We start from the raw sequence: 20,478 nt of genomic DNA, 5'->3' as shown, positions 1-20,478 counted from the left end.
CACACTAACTCATAGACTTAGTGAGGCATATAATACATAAATGAACTCATGACACATACAATCACATACTTTTACTAATTACCTAATATATCATATATGAAATAAACAAGAATATAAATATTATTAAGCACTTATTCCAACAATAATTTATCACATTATGCATTATTAATATATTTGATATCTTTTATTAGCTCATGGTACATTACTGAGAACTAAAGATATGTGAGTGCATTGAGGTTGTGCACAAATGCTGTCACCACAGCTATTATAAATTGCATCGAAGTACCTCATAGAAATGTACCGAAGTGCCACATAGTATGTCCTGAAGGACCACATAGATGTCTTGAAGGATCACGTAGAAATGTCCCAAAGGACCACGTAAAATTGTCCCAGAGGACCGCGTAGAACCATCGACTATTGGTATACCAATTATACCCTCAATTCTCATATCATAGACTATGGGCTTTACCATATACATCATATTTGATAACTTGTTTCACATAGTCAATTAAACACGTAGGTCATGTCACATAACTTATACCATTAGTTCATGTAAACACATAGCTTACATCTTAAACTCATTTATCCATATAGTTCATGTAACACCTAGACTAACATATATTAAATAACTCGTGTATAACATTGCAAGTAACATATATAAATATGCATGTACTTAAGTATGCATAGAAACCATATTAATCACATTTTAGTATTCATGCAATCATGAAAATAAAACATGGGAAAAAGACTCATCGCGCGTCTAATTTCCATATAATCATATGTTATAGTAACATGCACTCACATTAGCCTCACTTAGTCCAATCAACTCCTATAACTCTTTATCTCTCTCTTGATCGATCTTAACTCGTTGACTATTCTGGAACTTGCTTATGTTCGATATCTACAAAAATATACATTCAATACGAATATCGAAATTCTAAGCATTATGAATCAATCATCAATAACCTAAACTAAAAGAACTATTGAACACACATTTCCACTTTGAATAATATTGGTACTCAAGGTACAGTACCGATACTTCCCTACTGTGGTATCGATATTATACTTCAGTATCGATAGCCTTTTTTGGTCCTCGAATTCCATTTCTAAAAATGATATCAGTACTTACATAATGGTATCGGTACCCTTGGTATCGATATTGCCCCTTCAATATCGATACTCTTTAAAGAATTTATCCACTTTTGCTTTCTGGTATCGATACTATTCATCCAGTATCGATACCCAACCCAAACATCACCTACTTTTTTCTTTGGAGTATATGTACTGTTCATGCAATACCAATACCCCTTGCCTAGATATCTCCTTTCCATTTCAAATTTTCTCCAAATCCAGCCATAACCCTTACTTTTAACTCCTTTCAAACCTTTAAACTATAGCATACTTATTAAGATTAACTTAAAACACTTTAACACACTCTAACATCCAAATATTCTCATAGAACACTTAGAACCAAAAATCATACCAACTTATCAACATCGTTCTTATCCTTTTCTAACACTTTAGATTTCTTATTCCAGCACATGACAAGTCAAATTTTATTTCAAAACTCATTTACTAACTATTTCTCAACAATTTACTCAAAACCCCTTACTCTTAATCATTCATAACTCCTTCATCTTTTGGTTTTAAGAAATCTTAAGCTTTCCTTAAACTTATGTATCACCCAAAGAGCATAAACCAAAAATAAATTTTAAGAAATAACCAACTTATAAGAACTCACCATCTAAAATGGGGTTCACGGCTGTAGGAAGAAGGAATAAGCACTTTCTCCAAATACTTCTTTCTCTCCCTCTTCTTTACTTAAATATCTAGAAGAATGAATTTTAAATTCTTTTTCTTTCCAAAAGACCATTTTCGCCTTCTCTTATTGAATCTTTGCTATTCAATCCTACACAAAGATATTTCAAATAGATCCATGAACTTTTCAATTTATCTATTTTGATCACAAAATTTTAAAATCTTACAAATTGGTCACTAACCCATTGTTTGGGATGTTACAAATATCCCCCTTAAGAAAATTTGTCCTCAAATTTTCACTGCACAAAATGGTAGGGATATTGTTTATACATATCTTTTTCACGTTCCTGGGTTCCTTCTTCTACTTTATGATTCCTCCATAAAACTTTGACCAATGGAATATTCTTATTTCGTAATTGTTTAACCTCATATGCCAATATTTTCATCGATTCTTCCTCATAGATTAAATCAGATTGGACTTCGATTTCTTTTGGTGCAACAATATGAGAGGGATCAGATCTATATCTTTGAAGCATGGAAACATGGAAAACATAATGAATCTTTTCCATTTCCGGTGGCAAGGCTAACTGATATGCCACTGGTCCTACTCTCTTAACAATCTCATATGGCCCAATGAACCTTGGAATCAGCTTCCCTTTCCCGCCAAAACGTAATACTTTCTTCCACGAAGATACTTTCAGGAATACTTTATCTCTAACTTGGAATTCAATCTCTTTCCTCTTATGATCAGCATACGACTTCTGTCTATCGGATGCCACTTTAAGACTGTGCTGAATCACTTGAACTTTTTCCTCTACTTGCTTAATCAATTTGGGACCCAAAACTTCCCGATCCTTGAGCTTGTACCAATTCAATGGTGTACGACACTTCCTTCTATATAAAGTCTCATAGGGAGCCATCTTATTACTTGACTGATAACTATTGTTGTAAGAAAATTCGGCAAGTGGTAAATACTTCTCCCAAGACCCTTTAAACTCGATTACACAAGCTCTTAGCATGTCTTCCAGAATCTGAATAATTCTTTCAGATTGTCCATCTGTCTAAGGATGGAAGGTTGTACTAAAGTTTAATCGAGTTCCTAAAGCTCCTTGTAAAGTCTTCCAAAATCTCGATGTGAATCAGGGATCTTGATCAGAAACAATTGAAATAGGTACACCATGTAATCAAATAATTTCCTTGAGGTACAATTCAACAAACTTGTCCATAGAGAAATCAACTTGTACTGGAATGAAATGCGCTGACTTAGTCAATTAATCAAGTATCACCCAAATCGAATCTCTTTTATTCGGATTTAAAGGTAACCTTGTCACAAAATCCATGGTCACATTCTCCCATTTTAACTAAGGAATGGAGATTGGTTGCAACAATCCTAAAGGGACTTGATGGTCAGCTTTGACTTACTGACATGTTAAACATTTGGACACAAATTCCATAATGCTTCTTTTCATTCCCGACCACCAATAACGACTATTGAGATCCATATACATCTTGTTCCCACTAGGGTGCATCGTCAACAGACTACAGTGAGCTTCTTTCAACATGTAATTCTTCAATTCCTCATCATTTGGAATCACTAGCCTCCCTCTATAATACAAATTCCCATCATGCTTAACTTCAAAATCTTTATTTTCTTCATTTTTTACTTGATCTATTTTCTCAAACATCTTTCATCTTTACCTTACAATTCTTTGATTCGATTCAACAATGTTGGCCTCAACATCAATTATGTATATAATCCACAATCTCCGTCTAATGTCAACCTTACATCTAAAGCTCGCAAAGCTACGAATATCTTCATACTTAACGCGTCTGCCACCACATTGGCTTTTCCATGATGGAAATCAATAACTACATCATAATCTTTAAGAAGTTCGATCCACCTTCTCTATCGCAGATTTAACTCTTTCTGAGTCATCAGATACTTCAAGATTTTATGATCCGTATAAAGTTAGAAACATTCACCATATAAGTAGTGACACCATATCTTGAGAGTGAACACTATTGCAACTAACTCCAAATCATGTGTGGGATAATTCTACTCATGTGGTTTTAATTGTCTGGATACGTATGTCATTACTTTCCCTTCTTGCATCAGTACACATCCCAAGCCATTATAGGATGCGTTACTATAAACCACAAAGTTCTTGCCTGATTCAGGTTGGACCAAAACTAGAGCTTCTGTCAGAATTCTCTTTAACGCTTCAAAACTCTCTTGACATTCAGAGGTCCAAACAAAAGATACATTTTTCCTCATCAATCTTGTCAAAGGCAAAGCTATCATCGAAAAGTTCTTAACGAACCTTCAATAATAACCTGCAAGACCCAAGAAACTCTAAACTTCAAACACATTCTTTGAAATTTCCCAGTCTAAAATAGCTTTGATCTTTTGAGGATCAACTCGAATCCCCTTGGTAGAAATTACATGCCCAAGAAATGCCACCTCTTTTAACCAAAACTCACATTTAAATAGCTTGGCATATAACTTCTTGTCTCGTAGAGTTTGCAGAACTATCCTAAAATGAGCATGATGTTTATCATTTGACTTTGAATATACCAAAATATCATCAATGAAGACAACCACGAACTTATCAAGGTAGGGATAAAATACTTTATTCATTAAATCCATAAACGCAACAGGCGTATTAGTCAACCCAAACGGCATAACAATAAACTTGTAATGACCATATCTTGTCCTGAAAGCTGTCTTTGGAATGTCTCTTTCTTGAATCTTCAATTGATGATATCTAGAATGCAAATCAATCTTAGAGAAAACTGAATCCCCTTTAACTGATCAAACAAATCATCAATTCTTGATAGGCGATATTTGTTCTTTATAGTCACCTTGTTGAGCTGTCTATAATCAATGCAGAGACGCATTGAACCATCCTTTTTCTTTACAAACAACAATGAAGCTCCCCAAGGTGACACACTTGGTATGATAAATCCATTTTCTAATAATTCTTGCAACTTAATCTTTAACTCATTCAATTGTTTTGGAGCCATTCGATAAGGTGCCATTGCAATCGGTGCAGTTCCAGACATTACCTCTATTTGAAATTCAACCTCCCTATCTGGAGGTAATCCTGGCAACTCAGCAGGAAAGACATCTGGAAACTCCCTGACTATTGAAATCTCTTTTAATCCTTTCTTCTAAGCCCGAGTATCTTTCACATTAGCAATGAAACCTTAATATCCTTTCAACAATATTTTCTTGGCCGACATTACTAATATTATATTTGCTTACGGATTAAATCTGTCACTAATCACTTCTGATCCTTTCGGACTTATCAACATTATCTTTTTAGTCTACAATCAACATTGGCACGATAATGATATAGCCAGTCCATACCCAATATTACCTCAATTTTAGAAAAGGGTAATTCCATCATATTAGCAGGGAATTCAATTCCCTGAATCTTTATGGGACACCCTCAACAAACTTGATTTACCCGAGCACTATGCCCTAATGGGTTTTTCACTATCACATAACTACTTATTGCATCTAGTTTAATTCTCAACGCTCTCACCAACTTACTACTATTATGTGAATAAGTTGAACTTGGATCAATCAATACTAAAACAAATTTATCATACAATTGGAAAGTACTTGCAATAATCTCTGGATCATCACGTTCTTCGCTCGTCTTTAGATTATATACTGGGCTAGTTGAACGTACTTCCTATTGAGTAGAGGACTCAGGCTGATTTCTTTCTCTACCTCTTCCTCTTCCTATCTAGGATACCGAAACGGATTGCTCTGACTGTGCAGGCTCACCAACCATCAATGGACAATCCCAGACAAAATGTTTGGTGTCCACACATCGAAAATAAGCTCCAAAAAAGTGCCCAACATATTCTAGTATGATTCATTCCATAATGCTAACACTGTTTGGTTGGACCCTGATTAGATCTCCCAATTCTAGAACCTACAGATATTGTCTATCTGGATCTCATCGGATTTGATCCTCTATAAGAGGATGCAGCTGACTCAAACCTCACCTGAGATTGAAAACCAGAATCTCTGCATCTTTTTGATGGTGCAGAACTCGACGAAGTACCAACTCTCTTAGACATTTGAACTTTATGCTCTCTAAACCTCTCGTTCTGAGCTCTCTCTAGAGCTTTAGCACGATTAACCACTTCTTGGAATGATGATAGATTCAAAACTACTAACATTTCTTTCAATCTTGGACGCAAGCCTTCAACAAACCATTTGTATGCATCCTTCTCAGTCGGAACAAGTTCAGCAGCAAAATGACTTAACTTATTAAATTCACACTCGTATTCATATACAGTGTGATTCCCTTACTTCAGGCTCATAATCTCTTTCTTTATTTGTCTTACAAATTGATCTCCATTATACTGGCGTTTAAACTCTTCTAAAAACAAAGACCATGTGATTTGGTCACTTGTCATTCTTATGGTGACATTCGTCCACCATACTCTAGCTTGTCCACGTAGCAGTGAAATCACTTCATCTAGCTTCCCTTCTTCAGAGTAGTGGAGACCTTCCAACATAGTTTTCACATAATTCAACCGAAGGTCTGCAATAACAGGACTTCCTCTGCTTTACCTTTAAATTCAGGAGCTCCTAATCTTTTCAATTCTTTAGCTACATTCATTCTGATGGTTGAAGGAGCAAGACGTTGGAAACGCATCAGGATAGCGTCCAACATCCTGAAAAAAGCTCTTTGATATTGTATAGGCACTCCCTGGGGTGCCTGTTCTTCACCTTGCCTGCTCAGGGCAGGTGAATTACTAATTCCCTCAGGTATATCATCTACCGCTTCACCTTGAGAGCTCTCATGTTCAGACATTAATAAGATATAATCAATAAATTCTATTAGCAAGACAACATTCTTATTACTTATCAGATCAAATATTCTCACTATTATGTTGGCATGTATACTTTTTAGGACACTTTGGACTTCATTTTATGCCTAGAATCTACTAAGATTTAGCTATGATACCATTTAATGTAACACACCTGACCAGTATTCCGAATTTGAGATGTTACATTAACTTTTAACAAATATTTTCTTTTACAAGATAGATTAAAATTCAATTTTTTATTATAATAAAACTAAATAATATACATAAATATAATCAAAAGGGTTTACAAAATCGCTCAAAGCATGTTTGATTTAAACTTTCCCTTTACATGCCAACAAAATAACATATAAGAAAATACATATGGCTTAAATCAATTCTAATCTGATCTTTAACTGATCGATAATGTCATGTCGACTGGTCCTAGCTTGGATCTTCTGATTTCTTTGAGCCTATGTGAGAAAACACTCACACGCTAACTCACAGACTTAGTGAGACATATAATACATAAATGAACTCTTGATACATGCAATCACATGCTTTTACTAATTACTTAATGCATCATGTATGAAATAAACAAGAGTACATATATCATTATGCACTTATTCCAACAAACATTTATCACATTTTGCATTATTAATGTATTTTATGTCTTTTAGTAGCCCATGGTACATTACTGAGAACTAAAGATATGCGAGTGCATTGAGGTTGTGCATAAATGTTGTCACCATAGCTCGTATAAATTGCACCGAAGTGCCGCATAGAAATACACCGAAGTGCCACATAGTATGTCCCAAAGGACCACATAGATGTCCCGAATGACCGCGTAGAAATGTCATGAAGGACCACGTAGAATTATCCCAAAAGACTGCATAGAACCTTCGACTCTTGGCATGCCAATTATACCCTCAATTCTCATATCATATACTATGGGCTTTACCATATACATCATATCTTATAACTTATTTCACATAGTCAATTAAACACGTAGGCCATGTCTCATAGCTTATACCATTAGTTCATGTAAACACGTAGATTCTATTACATAGCGTATATCTTATACTCATTTATCCACATAGTTCATGTAACACATAGAGTAACATATATTAAATAACTCATGTATAACATTGCAAGTGACATATATAAATATGCATGTACTCAAGCACGTAGAGAAACCATATTAATCACATTTTAGTATTCATGCAATCATGAAAATAAAACATGGGAAAAAGACTCATCGCGAGTCTAATTTCCATATAATCATATGTCATAGTAACATGCAGTCACCTTAGCCTCACTTAGTCCAATCAACTCCTATAACTCTTTATCTCTCTCTTGATCGATCTTAACTCGTCGACTATTCCAGAACTTGCTTATGTTCGACATTTACACAAATATACATTCGATACGAATATCAAAATTCTAAGCATTATGAACTGATCATCAATAACCTAAGCTAAAATAAGTACTTAACTCAAATTTCCACTTTGAATATTATTGGTACACAAGGTACAGTACCGATACTTCCCTACTGTGGTATCGATATTGTACTTTAGTATTGATACCCTTTTTTGATGATGGAATTCAATTTCTAAAAATGGTATCGGTACTTACATAATGGTATATGTACCCTTGGTATCCATACTACCCCTTCAGTATCGATACTCTTTAAAAAATTTATCCACTTTTTCTTTCTGGTATCAATACTGTTCATCCAATATTGATACCCAACCCAAACATCGCCTACTTTTTTGCTTTGGAGTATCGGTATTGTTCATACAATACCGATACCCCTTGCCCATATATCTCCTTTCCATTTCGATTTTTTTACCAAATCCAGTCATAAACCTTACTTTTAACTCATTTCAAACCTTTAAACTATAACATACTTATTAAAATTAACTTACAACACTTTAACACACTCTAACATCCAAAAATTCTCATAGAACACTTAGAACAAAAAATCATACCAACTTGTCAACATCATTCTTAACCCTTTCTAACACTTTAGATTTCTTATTCCAGCACATGACAATTCAAATTTCATTTCAAAACTCATTTACTAACTCATTCTCAACAATTTACTCAAAAACCCTTACTCTTAATCATTCATAACTCCATCTTTTGGTTTTAAGAAATCTTAAGCTTTCCTTAAACTTATGTATCACCCAAAGAGCATAAACCAAACTTAAATTTAAAGAAATAACCAACTTATAAGGACTCACCTTCTAAAATGGAGTTCACGACTGTTGAAAGAAGGAATAAGCACTTTCTCCAGATATTTCTTTCTTTCCCACTTCTTTACTTAAATATCTAGAAGAATGAATTTTAAATTATTTTCTTGCCAAAAGACCATTTTTCCCTTCTCTTATTGAATCTTTGCTATTCAATCCTACACAAAGATATTTCAATTAAATCCATGAAATTTTAAATTTATATAATTTGATCACAAAATTTTATAATCTTACAAATTGGTCACTAACCCGTTGTTTGGGAGGTTACAAAAAGGATTGAACCAGTGTAACTATCGACATCAGTAAAGCAATTCCATTTGACGTTGCTTGCAGAGTATGATACAAGTGTAGTTAGGGGGCATATATGTCATATTTGGTTTTTTATACTAAGTATGAACTTGTATTTAATTATAAATTGTTTTATGATTTTACACGTTTTAAAAGATTTTAAATTTTTCTGGGAATTTTACTATGGGTCACTTCGGTGGCCCTAATATGACACGTCAGATTGGATCAGGTCACCCGCATCGGTCTATGGGTGTTACATTTAGTGGTATCAGAGCCTAGGTTGAGTCAAGTTTTCTGGGTACACCGGTCAATCGAATGTCATAAGATGTCTGGTCAGTACATGCCCTAGACTATAATTGTACTTCTCTGTAACGAGCTAACTTATGTTTTCTATCTGTTAAGGATTGACCTATACATAAATGAATACAATAACATTTGTCCAAATTCTATAAAGTGCCTCACATGTAATGTAAGATATTTTCATCCGAGAAATTCTGATTTGATTCTAGAAATGAAATTGGGACATGTTACTGCTCTATGAAACTAACTTCGTAACCAAGGTTAAATTGATTCCACAGGCATAATTCTATTCAAATTCTTTTATTGGGATGAGGGAGAGTTCTGACGAGAATGTATATTCAATTGGTTAAAGGTTAGTAGAGGACCCGTACCTTTGTAAAAGCTACTTGAAGATATTGTAGAATTGATGAAAGCTTCATTTCTGCATTTTTGTGACTTAAGTGGATTTCGATGAAGAAATTCTTTTAAGGGGGGAGAATTGTCACACCACAATTTAAGGGCTAGATTTTTTAGTTTAATTAATTTTAAGAATTAAATTGCAAGTTATAGAAACCTGTAGCTCGGTTTCGAAACTCTGGGAAGTTCAGGGACTTAACCTGGATTTTTCCATTTTTCTTAGGTATTGAATAATAAACCCGAGTAAACCCTAAAAGTTTCCAAAAATCTTCCCTCAAATTTGTAGACCCCAAACCCTAGCCTCTGTCAGCTACGTCGCCCGATTGTCCGCTGTCTGACCATCACCACCAATCGAACAGTCGTCCCACCACCACCAAACCCCGACCCTTAGATCACATAGATCGACGGTCATTCTTTAGGAGAGTTATAAAAACCTGCCTGTCGCCATTCTTAGATTCGGTGTCACCCAGCCATCGATGGTTGTCACCGCCCTGACCAGTCGAACCGCAACCTCACCCCTACCAAAAGCCCTCTTACCCCTTACTGAGATCGGTCACCATTCACTGGTATCGAACGTTTGGAAGCTTCGTCGAAACCCAAATTCGTCGCCTTGATTTTCCTACTTTTCGGTTATTCTAGTCGTTTTTCTACCTCGCGCTAGCCACCATTGCACTCCCTAGTGGATTTTGAACAGAACTTAACCCCTCTGATCCCTTGTCACCATCGAATCCTCCATCATCGGTGTGGGTAACACCGAGATAGTTCGGTTATTTATTTTTATCAGTTTTAGCTTAATTTTAGTTGATTATTGGTATTGATATGGGTTTGTTTTAGTGTGATAATGCTAGTGGAGTAATCGACTGATCACCCCAAGTCCTCGCCGCTGCCACGTGCCTCTGGGTGCGCGTGGGCTTCTTCTGCATACCCTGGAAACCTTCAAGAACCGGTCTAGCCCAGCTAGACCGGTATGAACAGGCCCAACTCGATCTGAATCGGACCTGTCTGACCCGACCCAAATCAAGTCAACTCGATTCAACCCGTTGACTTTGACATAACCCATTGACTGTTGACCTTGACTTTAACCTGACCATTGACTTTGACTTTGACCAAAAAAGTCAAATTTTCTGAAAATTCTTATTTTATGTTTTTCAACGTCATGAGTTCGAATCTGAAGTCTGTTTTGCTAAATTCGCACTCGTTAAGCCATTTTTCAATGTTTTATCTTCCGATTCAAATTGGTTTCTCAATTAAGTTCAGTTTCTGACGTAAATTCGATTGATATGTATCCGAGGAATTATTGGACATTGAATTCAAGTTCGAGAGTGATCGAATGGAGTTTAAATGATCAATCGGTAGAGCACGAAAATTGAGGTAATACTCTACACCTTTTGTATGCTTTTCGGAACACCTTGATAATTGGTAAATGCATGAATGGATATAATTGGTCCATGATGTGTATTTAACTATCATTGGACTCAGATGGCTTTGATGGCTCGTAAAAGAAATTGGTTGACTGATTGAAAACAAATCTAAGTTTAGTGAATTAATTAGTAAATCAATCAATCTCAAGACTCGTAAATTTTAATTAATCTCATTAAAGGTTAAATGTTGTAAATACTTGAATAAGAAACTATGAAAATACCGGCATGATATAAAAGATAAGGATTTTCCTAGAAAGTAAAAATAATCGTGTTAATCGATCATGATCCTTGAGATGGTAAATGACTTAAATTTATAATTCCTGAACGAACCCTCGGAGGCCAAATTACCGAAAGTGTCTTATATGCCTGAATTGATCGAAATGACAAAGTTGAATTGAGTAGAAGTATTGTACATGTTCGAATTGTTAAAACGATAGAATTACTCTGGAAACTCCGAAGTGACCGAGATAAACTTGAATGTGAATTGATTTAAGTACCCCCAATGACCTTGAATTAAGCAAATAACTTGGATAAGTCTGGAAACACTGATGATCTTATATGCTGTACTGTCTACAAGGGTTTTAAACCACGAATCAAGCACGTCGACATTTACCGATATTGTTGTAATGTAGAAATGAAATAAAGACCATTGAAATATATGTTCGTCTCCCTAAGATCCATTCAGCGATGATTCTGAAGATTATCAATTGACAAGAGTTGTCTGTATTAAAGAGTGAATACCCTTTAAGTGCAACGTTTTGACCGGTTAACAGGTATCATTGCTGGGATTTGTACAGTTCGAATTAATTCGATATTCCAATAGATAGACAAAAATCTTAAATGACTTGAATCTTCGTTTCTCCCTTAATAGATCAAATCACTAAGAATTCTCCAAGAACCTAATGTCTAAAATGCCTCTGATTTCCTGAATATTAAATTCACTCATGTCATATATGAAAACACAAGTAACTTTGATGCATAGGATTCTGAATACCTTTCTGGTTGCATAGCGCCTCCGAAAAATATTCAAATATTGTACGACCCTGTTAAATCACGTTATGAATAATTGATGAATCTGTCAGCTATTAAACCCTATTATGGGGATCTCGGTCCTAAATTTAATCAGTTTATAGAAGTTTCATAACTCTCTATCTGATAAATACCAATCATCTCCGAATAATATCTAGAACCTCTAGTGTGTTCCCTAATCACACAAATATTTTCTCTGATTTTAAAAGTATATCTCTGTTATCTCAAATACAATATGCCTATGTTATTTGAAATACAGTTTGATATCTGATTTTTGTTATGATCTCTGATCTCTGCTCTGATTTTTGATATCTCTATTTACTGATTGAAATTATTTTTATACGGGGTACTCTGGGACTCTGGCATGTTCAGTCGCTGATGGTAATTCCTTGTACAGGGTCAACACCGACTGATAATTCTTTATGGACCTAAGGAGACTCTTGGGTGGGCTTCTAGGCCTAATGGGCCAAGTGGTAAGACCTTATGGACCCTAAGACACTCCCTTAGGGTGGCTCCTTTATTGTGGGCATTGGGTAAGTCTTTATTGCTACGCTTTGGCTAGGGTAAGACCTTATAGACCCAAAGTGTTCCCTTAGGTTGACACCTACGTCCTTTGGGCCTAGGGTAAGTCATTATGGATGCAGTTATGGGAACTGCATATTGAGGTTCGGTTGGAGGGTTTCACTTTGGTTTTTGAAAAATACATTTTAAACTACTACTGTTTAAAAAAGTTCTATACATTTTCACTAGTTTTGTGGGAACAAACCCTATTATGATCTCTTGAACATAATCCTCCTAAATTTTACTCTGAACTAGAAGCTATCTGTCTTTTACTACCTGAGATATCAGTGGGACCTCAGCTCAGCATAAAATCTGTACATGTTTGAATCAATAAGGAAGTTTTATACTTACATATTATATGCATGTCCTTTCACATCACTTGGTAGTTATGTACTACTGAGCTTTTCAAAGCTCACTATGTTACTCACTATTTCAGGTTAAAAGGATTGAACTAGTGCAACTATCTACATCAGTAAATCAATTTTATTCGGCGTTGCTTACAGAGAATTGTACAAGTGTAGTTAGGGGCATGTAGGTCACATTTGGTTTTTTTTTATATTAAGTATGAACTTTTATTTTAATTATAAATTGTTTTATGATTTTACACGTTTTAAAAGAAATTTTAAATTTTTCGGGAATTTTACTATGGGTCGCTCTGGTGGCCTTAATGTGACACATTGGATCGGATCGGGTTACCCGCATCGGCCTGTGGGTGTTACAAGAAACATCTTTAAACATAAATAATCTTTGAAGTCTAGGTTTCAAGGGAAAATATTTGACTACTTTACGAGCAATCTTTTTATGTTTTCCCAAACCAAAATTTCACCTTGAATCTTGGCAATTAGAAAACTGATAAAAAATGCTCATATTATTTCCAATATAATATGAAATCAATCACACACACATAAATATTGATTTAAATGAGACCAAGATCACACAAAAGCTTTTTTACCTCATAATAAGATTCAAGAAATGTTTCACCCTTCAAGAGAGTATCTTTGAAAATTTTAAATTCAAATAAAAGATTTGGTACTAGAATTAGTAACTATTTTATTGTGGATCATCTTCATAAGAAATGATAACTTCGAGTAATTACAACCAGGATATAATTCACTTTGAGCATCATTTAACTATTTTCTAAACTTTTTTACTTCCTCTTCTATATGCCATTTAACATTTCAATCATATCATCATGTTCTTGTTGAACTTCATCACTAATGGGATCACTATCATCCAAATCATGCAGTTCATCATTGTTCGGTTGAAAAGACTCACCATGATGTGTCCAACGAGTATGTCCTCTACAAATCCACGTTGAAAAAACTTGAACTGGACATCTGCTAATTTTTTAACAATCTTTGCATGGGAATGAATCCTACCACTGGAGTGTATATTTTGTTTTGTAAGATTTAAGAAATCAAGAACTCCTTGATATTTAGTGCTAAATTTGTTTGTACGTGACATCCAACTTCTATCCATTGCACCAACCCTAACATATATAAAATAAATTAACAAAAATAGAAAGGAAATAAATTAATATAGAAAATACAAATATCAACAAATGCTTAAAGGAGATACTACTTAGACCATAAAACAGAGGTTAAAAATACAAGCAACCATGGAAGCTATAATTTGATCCATACCAATTAATATACAATATTACAAAGAAAGAAAGAAAAGCGAAAGAATTGTTATACAATATTTAAATGAGGAACATATAACATAAAGAAAAGCGATAGAATTATTGTACAATATTTAATTGAAAAGGAACATGTAACATTATTTAGAAAGCAGTTTGCTACTGTGTTAAATTTTCTTAAATTCATAGCCAGATTTATGAATTTTGATTTATTTGGGGACCAAATAATAATTTTCTCAATTTTATTTCAAACATATACTCTTCTATTTCTGTTGTTCTAAGGGTATTGTGTTAAATTAATTGAAAATTTAAGTGTAATTGAAATCATCCTTTAATTAAGGATTTTAAAGGTTTTATAATTTCAAAACAAACAGATTAATTAAAGGGAACTAAATGGAAGATTTCTAGGTTCTGTCGTTTACATTTGGAAGATTAATTAAAGGAATAAGCAAACAAAAAAGTTTCCATGCTCTATTTTTAATATTATCATTTGGGTGTTATAAAAATCATGTTATTGGTCAAATTTCAAAAAAAAAATTATTTAGGCTCTTGTTTATTGTCATTAAAATAATAACTTCTTAACAATGGGAAAATTAGTTTTAGTAAAAGATAAAATGGAAAATAGGCGGAGAAGAGGAGAGTACTTTTGTTGTGGGATCTGGACTACGGTTGTGTTGGTGAGATTGTGAATACTTGTCTGCTAATACTGAAGTACTGGTGATTGTCTGCTAATACTGAACTACTGGTGTCACTATGAGAGAAGAGATAACAAAAGAAAGGGTAAGATTACTCCAATGTTAGAATTGGATTTTTTTTTTCAAAATATAACAAACCCTATTTTATTTTTATTCTACAGCACTGTGAACATTAAATCGAAATATGGTTTTAATTCAACTCATCTTCACTTTTCATATAGTTTTTTTTAATAAAAAATTAGAGATGGTTGTTATATAACTCGTCTTCACTATTCATAATAAAAAACTACAGTGTAGGCAGTGGGAATACAACCCGTCTTCACTATTCAAAAAAGAACTACAGTGTAGATGATGAGAATACAACTTGTCTTCACTATTTAAAAAAAGCAGTGTAGACGCTTAGAATACAACTCGTTTTCACTGTTAATTTAAAAAATTATTGTTTCATTTAAAAGGAGCAGCAGAAGCCAATGGGTGCAGGCTGGGCAGCAATACAAGTGTAGGCGGGGCCGACTAGATGCATGGAGTTTGGGAATAAAGGGTATTAGGATAGTATTGGTATATAGGGTAGGGGTAGATGATAGGGGTAGATAATGGGAAAATAAATTGTTTTGTTGAGAGTTTATTTAATTATTTATTTTTTGTGTTAAATAGGTGGGGTTGAAGATAAAGTATGGAGAAAATTGGAGTAGAGAAGAAGAAGAAAGGGGAAGAAAATTTAGTAGTAAATTGGATTTGGTATTTTAATTTTTATTGAAGTAATATTATATTTCTAGTTTTATTTTTATTGTATACTATTAATATAATTTTAATTTTACACATGTAACTTTGATAGATTTGGAGCAAAAAAGAAGAAGAGAATAAATTTGACGATTTGGTGGAATATTTTGGAGCAAACAAGAAAGTTGATGATAGGGGATGGAAACAGAGTGATGAACGTTACTCGTTGTTGAAGAATCAAACCTAGAAAGATCTAGACTCCATAAAAGAACGAATGGGAGATAGATGGAGGGATGACGATAATTAGGGTTTTTGTGGGATTATGGTTTGTTGGAAATTGAATAAAAAGAATACTATTAAGACAATAAGGGTAAAATAAAGACAAGAAAATATAAGAATAATAATATGATAGGGATAACTTAGCCAAATTATGGTTTGGTGGTGATGGGTGAGAATGGTGATTTGATGATGATGATAATTGATAGATAGTTGTCATACGAACCCTCATAGCCACAATTGACTAGGCAAACTCACTAATCAACTCTAACCAACCCTCTCAATCCCAATGAGAAGGTAAATTGGAGTGTGAAGATCTCTCTCACAAAGAACTTAAAAGAACTTAATGATAAAGAAGCTTTGAAGGCACAAAGCAATCAACACTTGCAATTGTTGTATTATATTAAAGAAAATATGTCTTTAAAATGGTGGAAGGAACCTCCTTTATATAGGGTGATGAGTCATTATTGTAACATGACTAATGAATAAAGATAATGTTTCGATTCTATCATAGTTCCTAATAAAACAATAATAAACTAAGAATAATATTTTAACTTGATCTTAATTCCTAATAAAATAATAAATATAATTCTAAATTATAATACATCATCCTATATTAAATTATACTATAAATAATCAATAAAAATATTAAAAATTTGTAATATTTATAAAATATCATATTAATTTCGTATATGAATTTTTGCATGCTGTAGACACCCATTTTCTTAAAAGATAGAACTAGCAAGAGTTCATCTCCTAAGAGGACTCTTCCACCACCATATCTTTTAAAGCAACAACCACACCAACAAACGTGCAACAACCGAGCAAGGAGTCTAGTTGTATTAGGATTCTATTGTTAATAGTATTCTAAAAATAGTTAGTTTTTTCACTATAAATACATGTAATCCTCCCCATTTGTAAGACATGATTTACATACAAGATACAGAGGAAAGCACGAAAAAATACAAAGGCAAAGCTATTGTAAACGATTCGAAAAGGAAATAAAAGGTATCATCTTTTTTTTACATTGATTCGTTCATTTCTCGCATGTGCATGTTATTTTTCTTGAGATTTGGTTTTAATAATCTAAAGCGTGGATTGCGCCGATGACCAAAAAGGGGTGGGGTTTCGAAGTTTCGAACCTAGATCTACTCCCGAGGCATGTTCATTTTTTTAAAGTATTTAATATTCCCCCTAAGTCAATCTTAATCTTTAATTTACCTTGAAATTTACCCTTTAATTTTACTTTTATATTAATTTCGTCCCCTATATATATATTTTTAATTATTTTTTTAATTATTTACTATATTCCTTCTTTATTTATATTATATTATTTATATTATATATATCTTATATCATTATATATATATATATAGATGTATTAATTTTTCTCCATTTACTATTTATATATATATTTTTCTTAATATTATATTTTATACGTTTTTATATATATATTTTCTTAATATTCTATCTTTTTTATTTATTTATATATATTATATTTTTACTTTATTTTATTTTTTTCTATTATTTTTTTCTTAATATCATGTATATCTTTATTTTTTATTTGTTTTACTTAGTATTATATATTTATTATTTTTATTTGTTTTAGTAAATATTGCTTTATATGTACACATTATTTTTATTCCTTTTTAATTTCTTTTACCTTTTTTATTTTTACTCCATTAATATTTTTCCTTTATCTGTGTCTTTGTTTTTTAACATTTTATTTATTTTGTTTATTTTTTTTTTTTATTTTTTACGTGTTTTGTTATTTTCCATTTTCTTGTTTTATTTATTATTCTCACGTTTGCACACTTGCTATCCTAATTCGATTTTATACTCCGCTACAAGTCAAACGTTTTTATCTTTTAAGGGTATTCAAATCAATCAATTGTAAGTAATTTGAATCGGGTCTATTAAATTTTAATTTTAATTTTGAATTTTCACAACTAAGACAACCGGCAAATTAATTGGTACCAAAAGTGCGGTTCAAGGGTGCTAATCCTTCCTTAACCGTAACTGACTCCCGAACCCGACACATTTCTGGTAAAAACACAGATCAGGTAAGATGGTGTCCGACCCACCTAAATTCGTTTTAAAATGGTCGGTGGCGACTCCAATCCACATTTTTCAAGTCGAAGCCCAATTCCGGGGCCCAACCGAAAGACAGTTACAACAGCTTGGCGACTCTGCTGGGGAAAGGTAAGTGAGTCAGGTCGAAATTAATTTTCGGTTGTCTTTTTTTTAGCGAAAATTACAAGTTTAAATTTTAATTTATTTATTCGATTCCAATTAATTATCTTTGATTATTTTCTTTTTTCAAGTAAATAGTTGTACTAACCGTTTTCTAATGATTTCAGCCCTTAAAGATTTTTCATCTAAGGCTCTATACCCTAGCTCTGAACCCTATTTAAGTGGGGGTAAAAGTGACACCTTCGTGTGAATTTTATTCACCGTGTCGGCCTAGGAAGTAGCTTTCGGGATTCATATACCTTATGTCTTCGTGTAAATTTATTCACCATGCGGGCATAAGGGAATGTTTCCTCTCGAGTTTAACTTAGTCCACATAAGCTTGTAATGGGCTTAGGACTAAGGGTCTGGCTAGGCCAAGGGGGCACCAGCAATGAGAACTAGGGTACCATTTTTTAGAACCTAAACTGGGAGACTTTGAAGGAGTTAGATCCCACCCCAAAACCTCATTTCAAACCCTAGGATGCCGGAATTATTTCCTGCTTTACTTTCTGTTCAAAGCATGTGAACTAGAAATTTATGCGGTTAAGACTTGTTCAAAATCAACTTGCGGGATAAAGATCATGTCCGGGTATGAATAATAAGCATGTGGGGTAGATATCATGTGGGGTAGGACTTTTATTTTCATGATTTTTTTTTTATTATTTTCACCTCACTAACCTTTTTCATTTTTATTATCTTTTATTTTGTTTTCATCATTTGCATCATTTAAAAGAGGTATTGATCCACCAAAAACGTGTTTGTTAAAACATAAATAATTCGCATTAATGGACAAAGGGGTTGTAATACAAGAGGTGAAAAATGCAGGGGTCCGGCTATGGTCAGAAAAGACTCAGAAAGAAAATGAGGACAATCTGCAAGACAACTATGTGTCACATTCGATCAAGAAGACATGGCGCCCACAATCAAATACATCAAATGTTAACTTTTCAAAAATGAGTTGACAAAGGTGGAAGGGGGCAAGATGAGAAAAAAGGTTATTAACCTCGAGAGTCCATTCAAAGACGACAAAAACAAGATGGCAAAACGATAACTGAATTGGAAGTCATTGTCGACAAATTCAAGAAACAAGCAAATGAACTTTGGATAATCACTTTGATGGAGGATTTCAATGGAGTTTCCGATTCAAAAAAGGATGAAAGCCAGAGATGCAGTCATTAGATACTTTTGGGAACAAGTACAAAAAACAGCTCGTCACTTTCACGGTTCATCTAGAGAGGCCGGAGTGGTTTAACAGGTTATTCAACCGGTGAAAGACGAAGGCAGATGACTAGTCAACCTATTCCGGGTCTAGAGGATTTAGTCCGGATGTACCTTTAAATATGTTTATTGTCTCTTAAAATATAAAACACTTTTGTCCCAATAAAGGTTATTTACAATAACAGACATGTTTTTGGATCAATGCCTCGAACATTTCATGCATTTTTGCATTTTGCATTTTGCATTTTGCATTTTGCATCTACATTTCAATTTTAAGCATTTTCATAAACATGAAATTTCTTCATGGAGAATTCGATGAAGTGGTTTTAACCACATGACACCACATGGAAGCAAGATTGTAACATCAAAAGAAAAAACTGAAATCATAACGAATGAGCTCGTTCAGCTGGTTGTACGACTAAGCCTGCCAAGATGATCTGAGAAAATAGTCCACATATCCTAAAGGCTACGATGTTGAAGCTGTTTGCAGTTGCCACATAGGATGGTCCAAACATTTCTTTGAGAACTATAAGCCGCTGAAGCGCGAGATCCAAAACCTGATGGGTTCAGGGGCACGGACAGCCGAAGAAGGGGAATTGCGTATATCATTTGCACTTAGAGGATTGTTTTGTTTGAACATGTCTTTGATCTTTCATGTTCGCTTAATATTTTAAACGATTGAATTTATGCTACTTTCTAAGGTGGAGCAATTGAACAAATTTTAATCTTTAGTTCTTCGAATATTAAATGAATTAATGATTCTTTTAATTCTTCAAGAATTATGGATTTTTGACACATGACAAGGTTAGACCTTTCTTATCCTATCTCAAACCCCAAAATAAAATACTTTGATTCTTTAC

The 20,478-nt window shown here is 33.6% G+C and overlaps 1 protein-coding gene across 1 annotated transcript; it reads right to left on the bottom strand.

The window, feature by feature from the left end:
• Positions 1-2,054: 2,054 nt before the first annotated feature.
• Positions 2,055-2,678, bottom strand: LOC120189928. The gene is made up of 2 exons (XM_039193053.1): positions 2,398-2,678; positions 2,055-2,283 (listed from the first exon to the last, which is right to left on the bottom strand). The coding sequence occupies exons 1-2, from the start codon at positions 2,676-2,678 to the stop codon at positions 2,055-2,057; spliced, it is 510 nt and encodes a 169-aa protein (XP_039048984.1).
• Positions 2,679-20,478: the final 17,800 nt, after the last annotated feature.

This window comes from Hibiscus syriacus, unplaced genomic scaffold, assembly GCF_006381635.1.
Source record: "Hibiscus syriacus cultivar Baekdansim isolate YM2019G1 unplaced genomic scaffold, ASM638163v2 tig00116961_pilon, whole genome shotgun sequence".
NCBI classification, from domain to species: Eukaryota; Viridiplantae; Streptophyta; class Magnoliopsida; order Malvales; family Malvaceae; genus Hibiscus; species Hibiscus syriacus.
The sequence above is the reverse complement of the archived record's forward strand: the minus strand, read 5'-3'. Positions and strand labels throughout refer to the sequence as shown.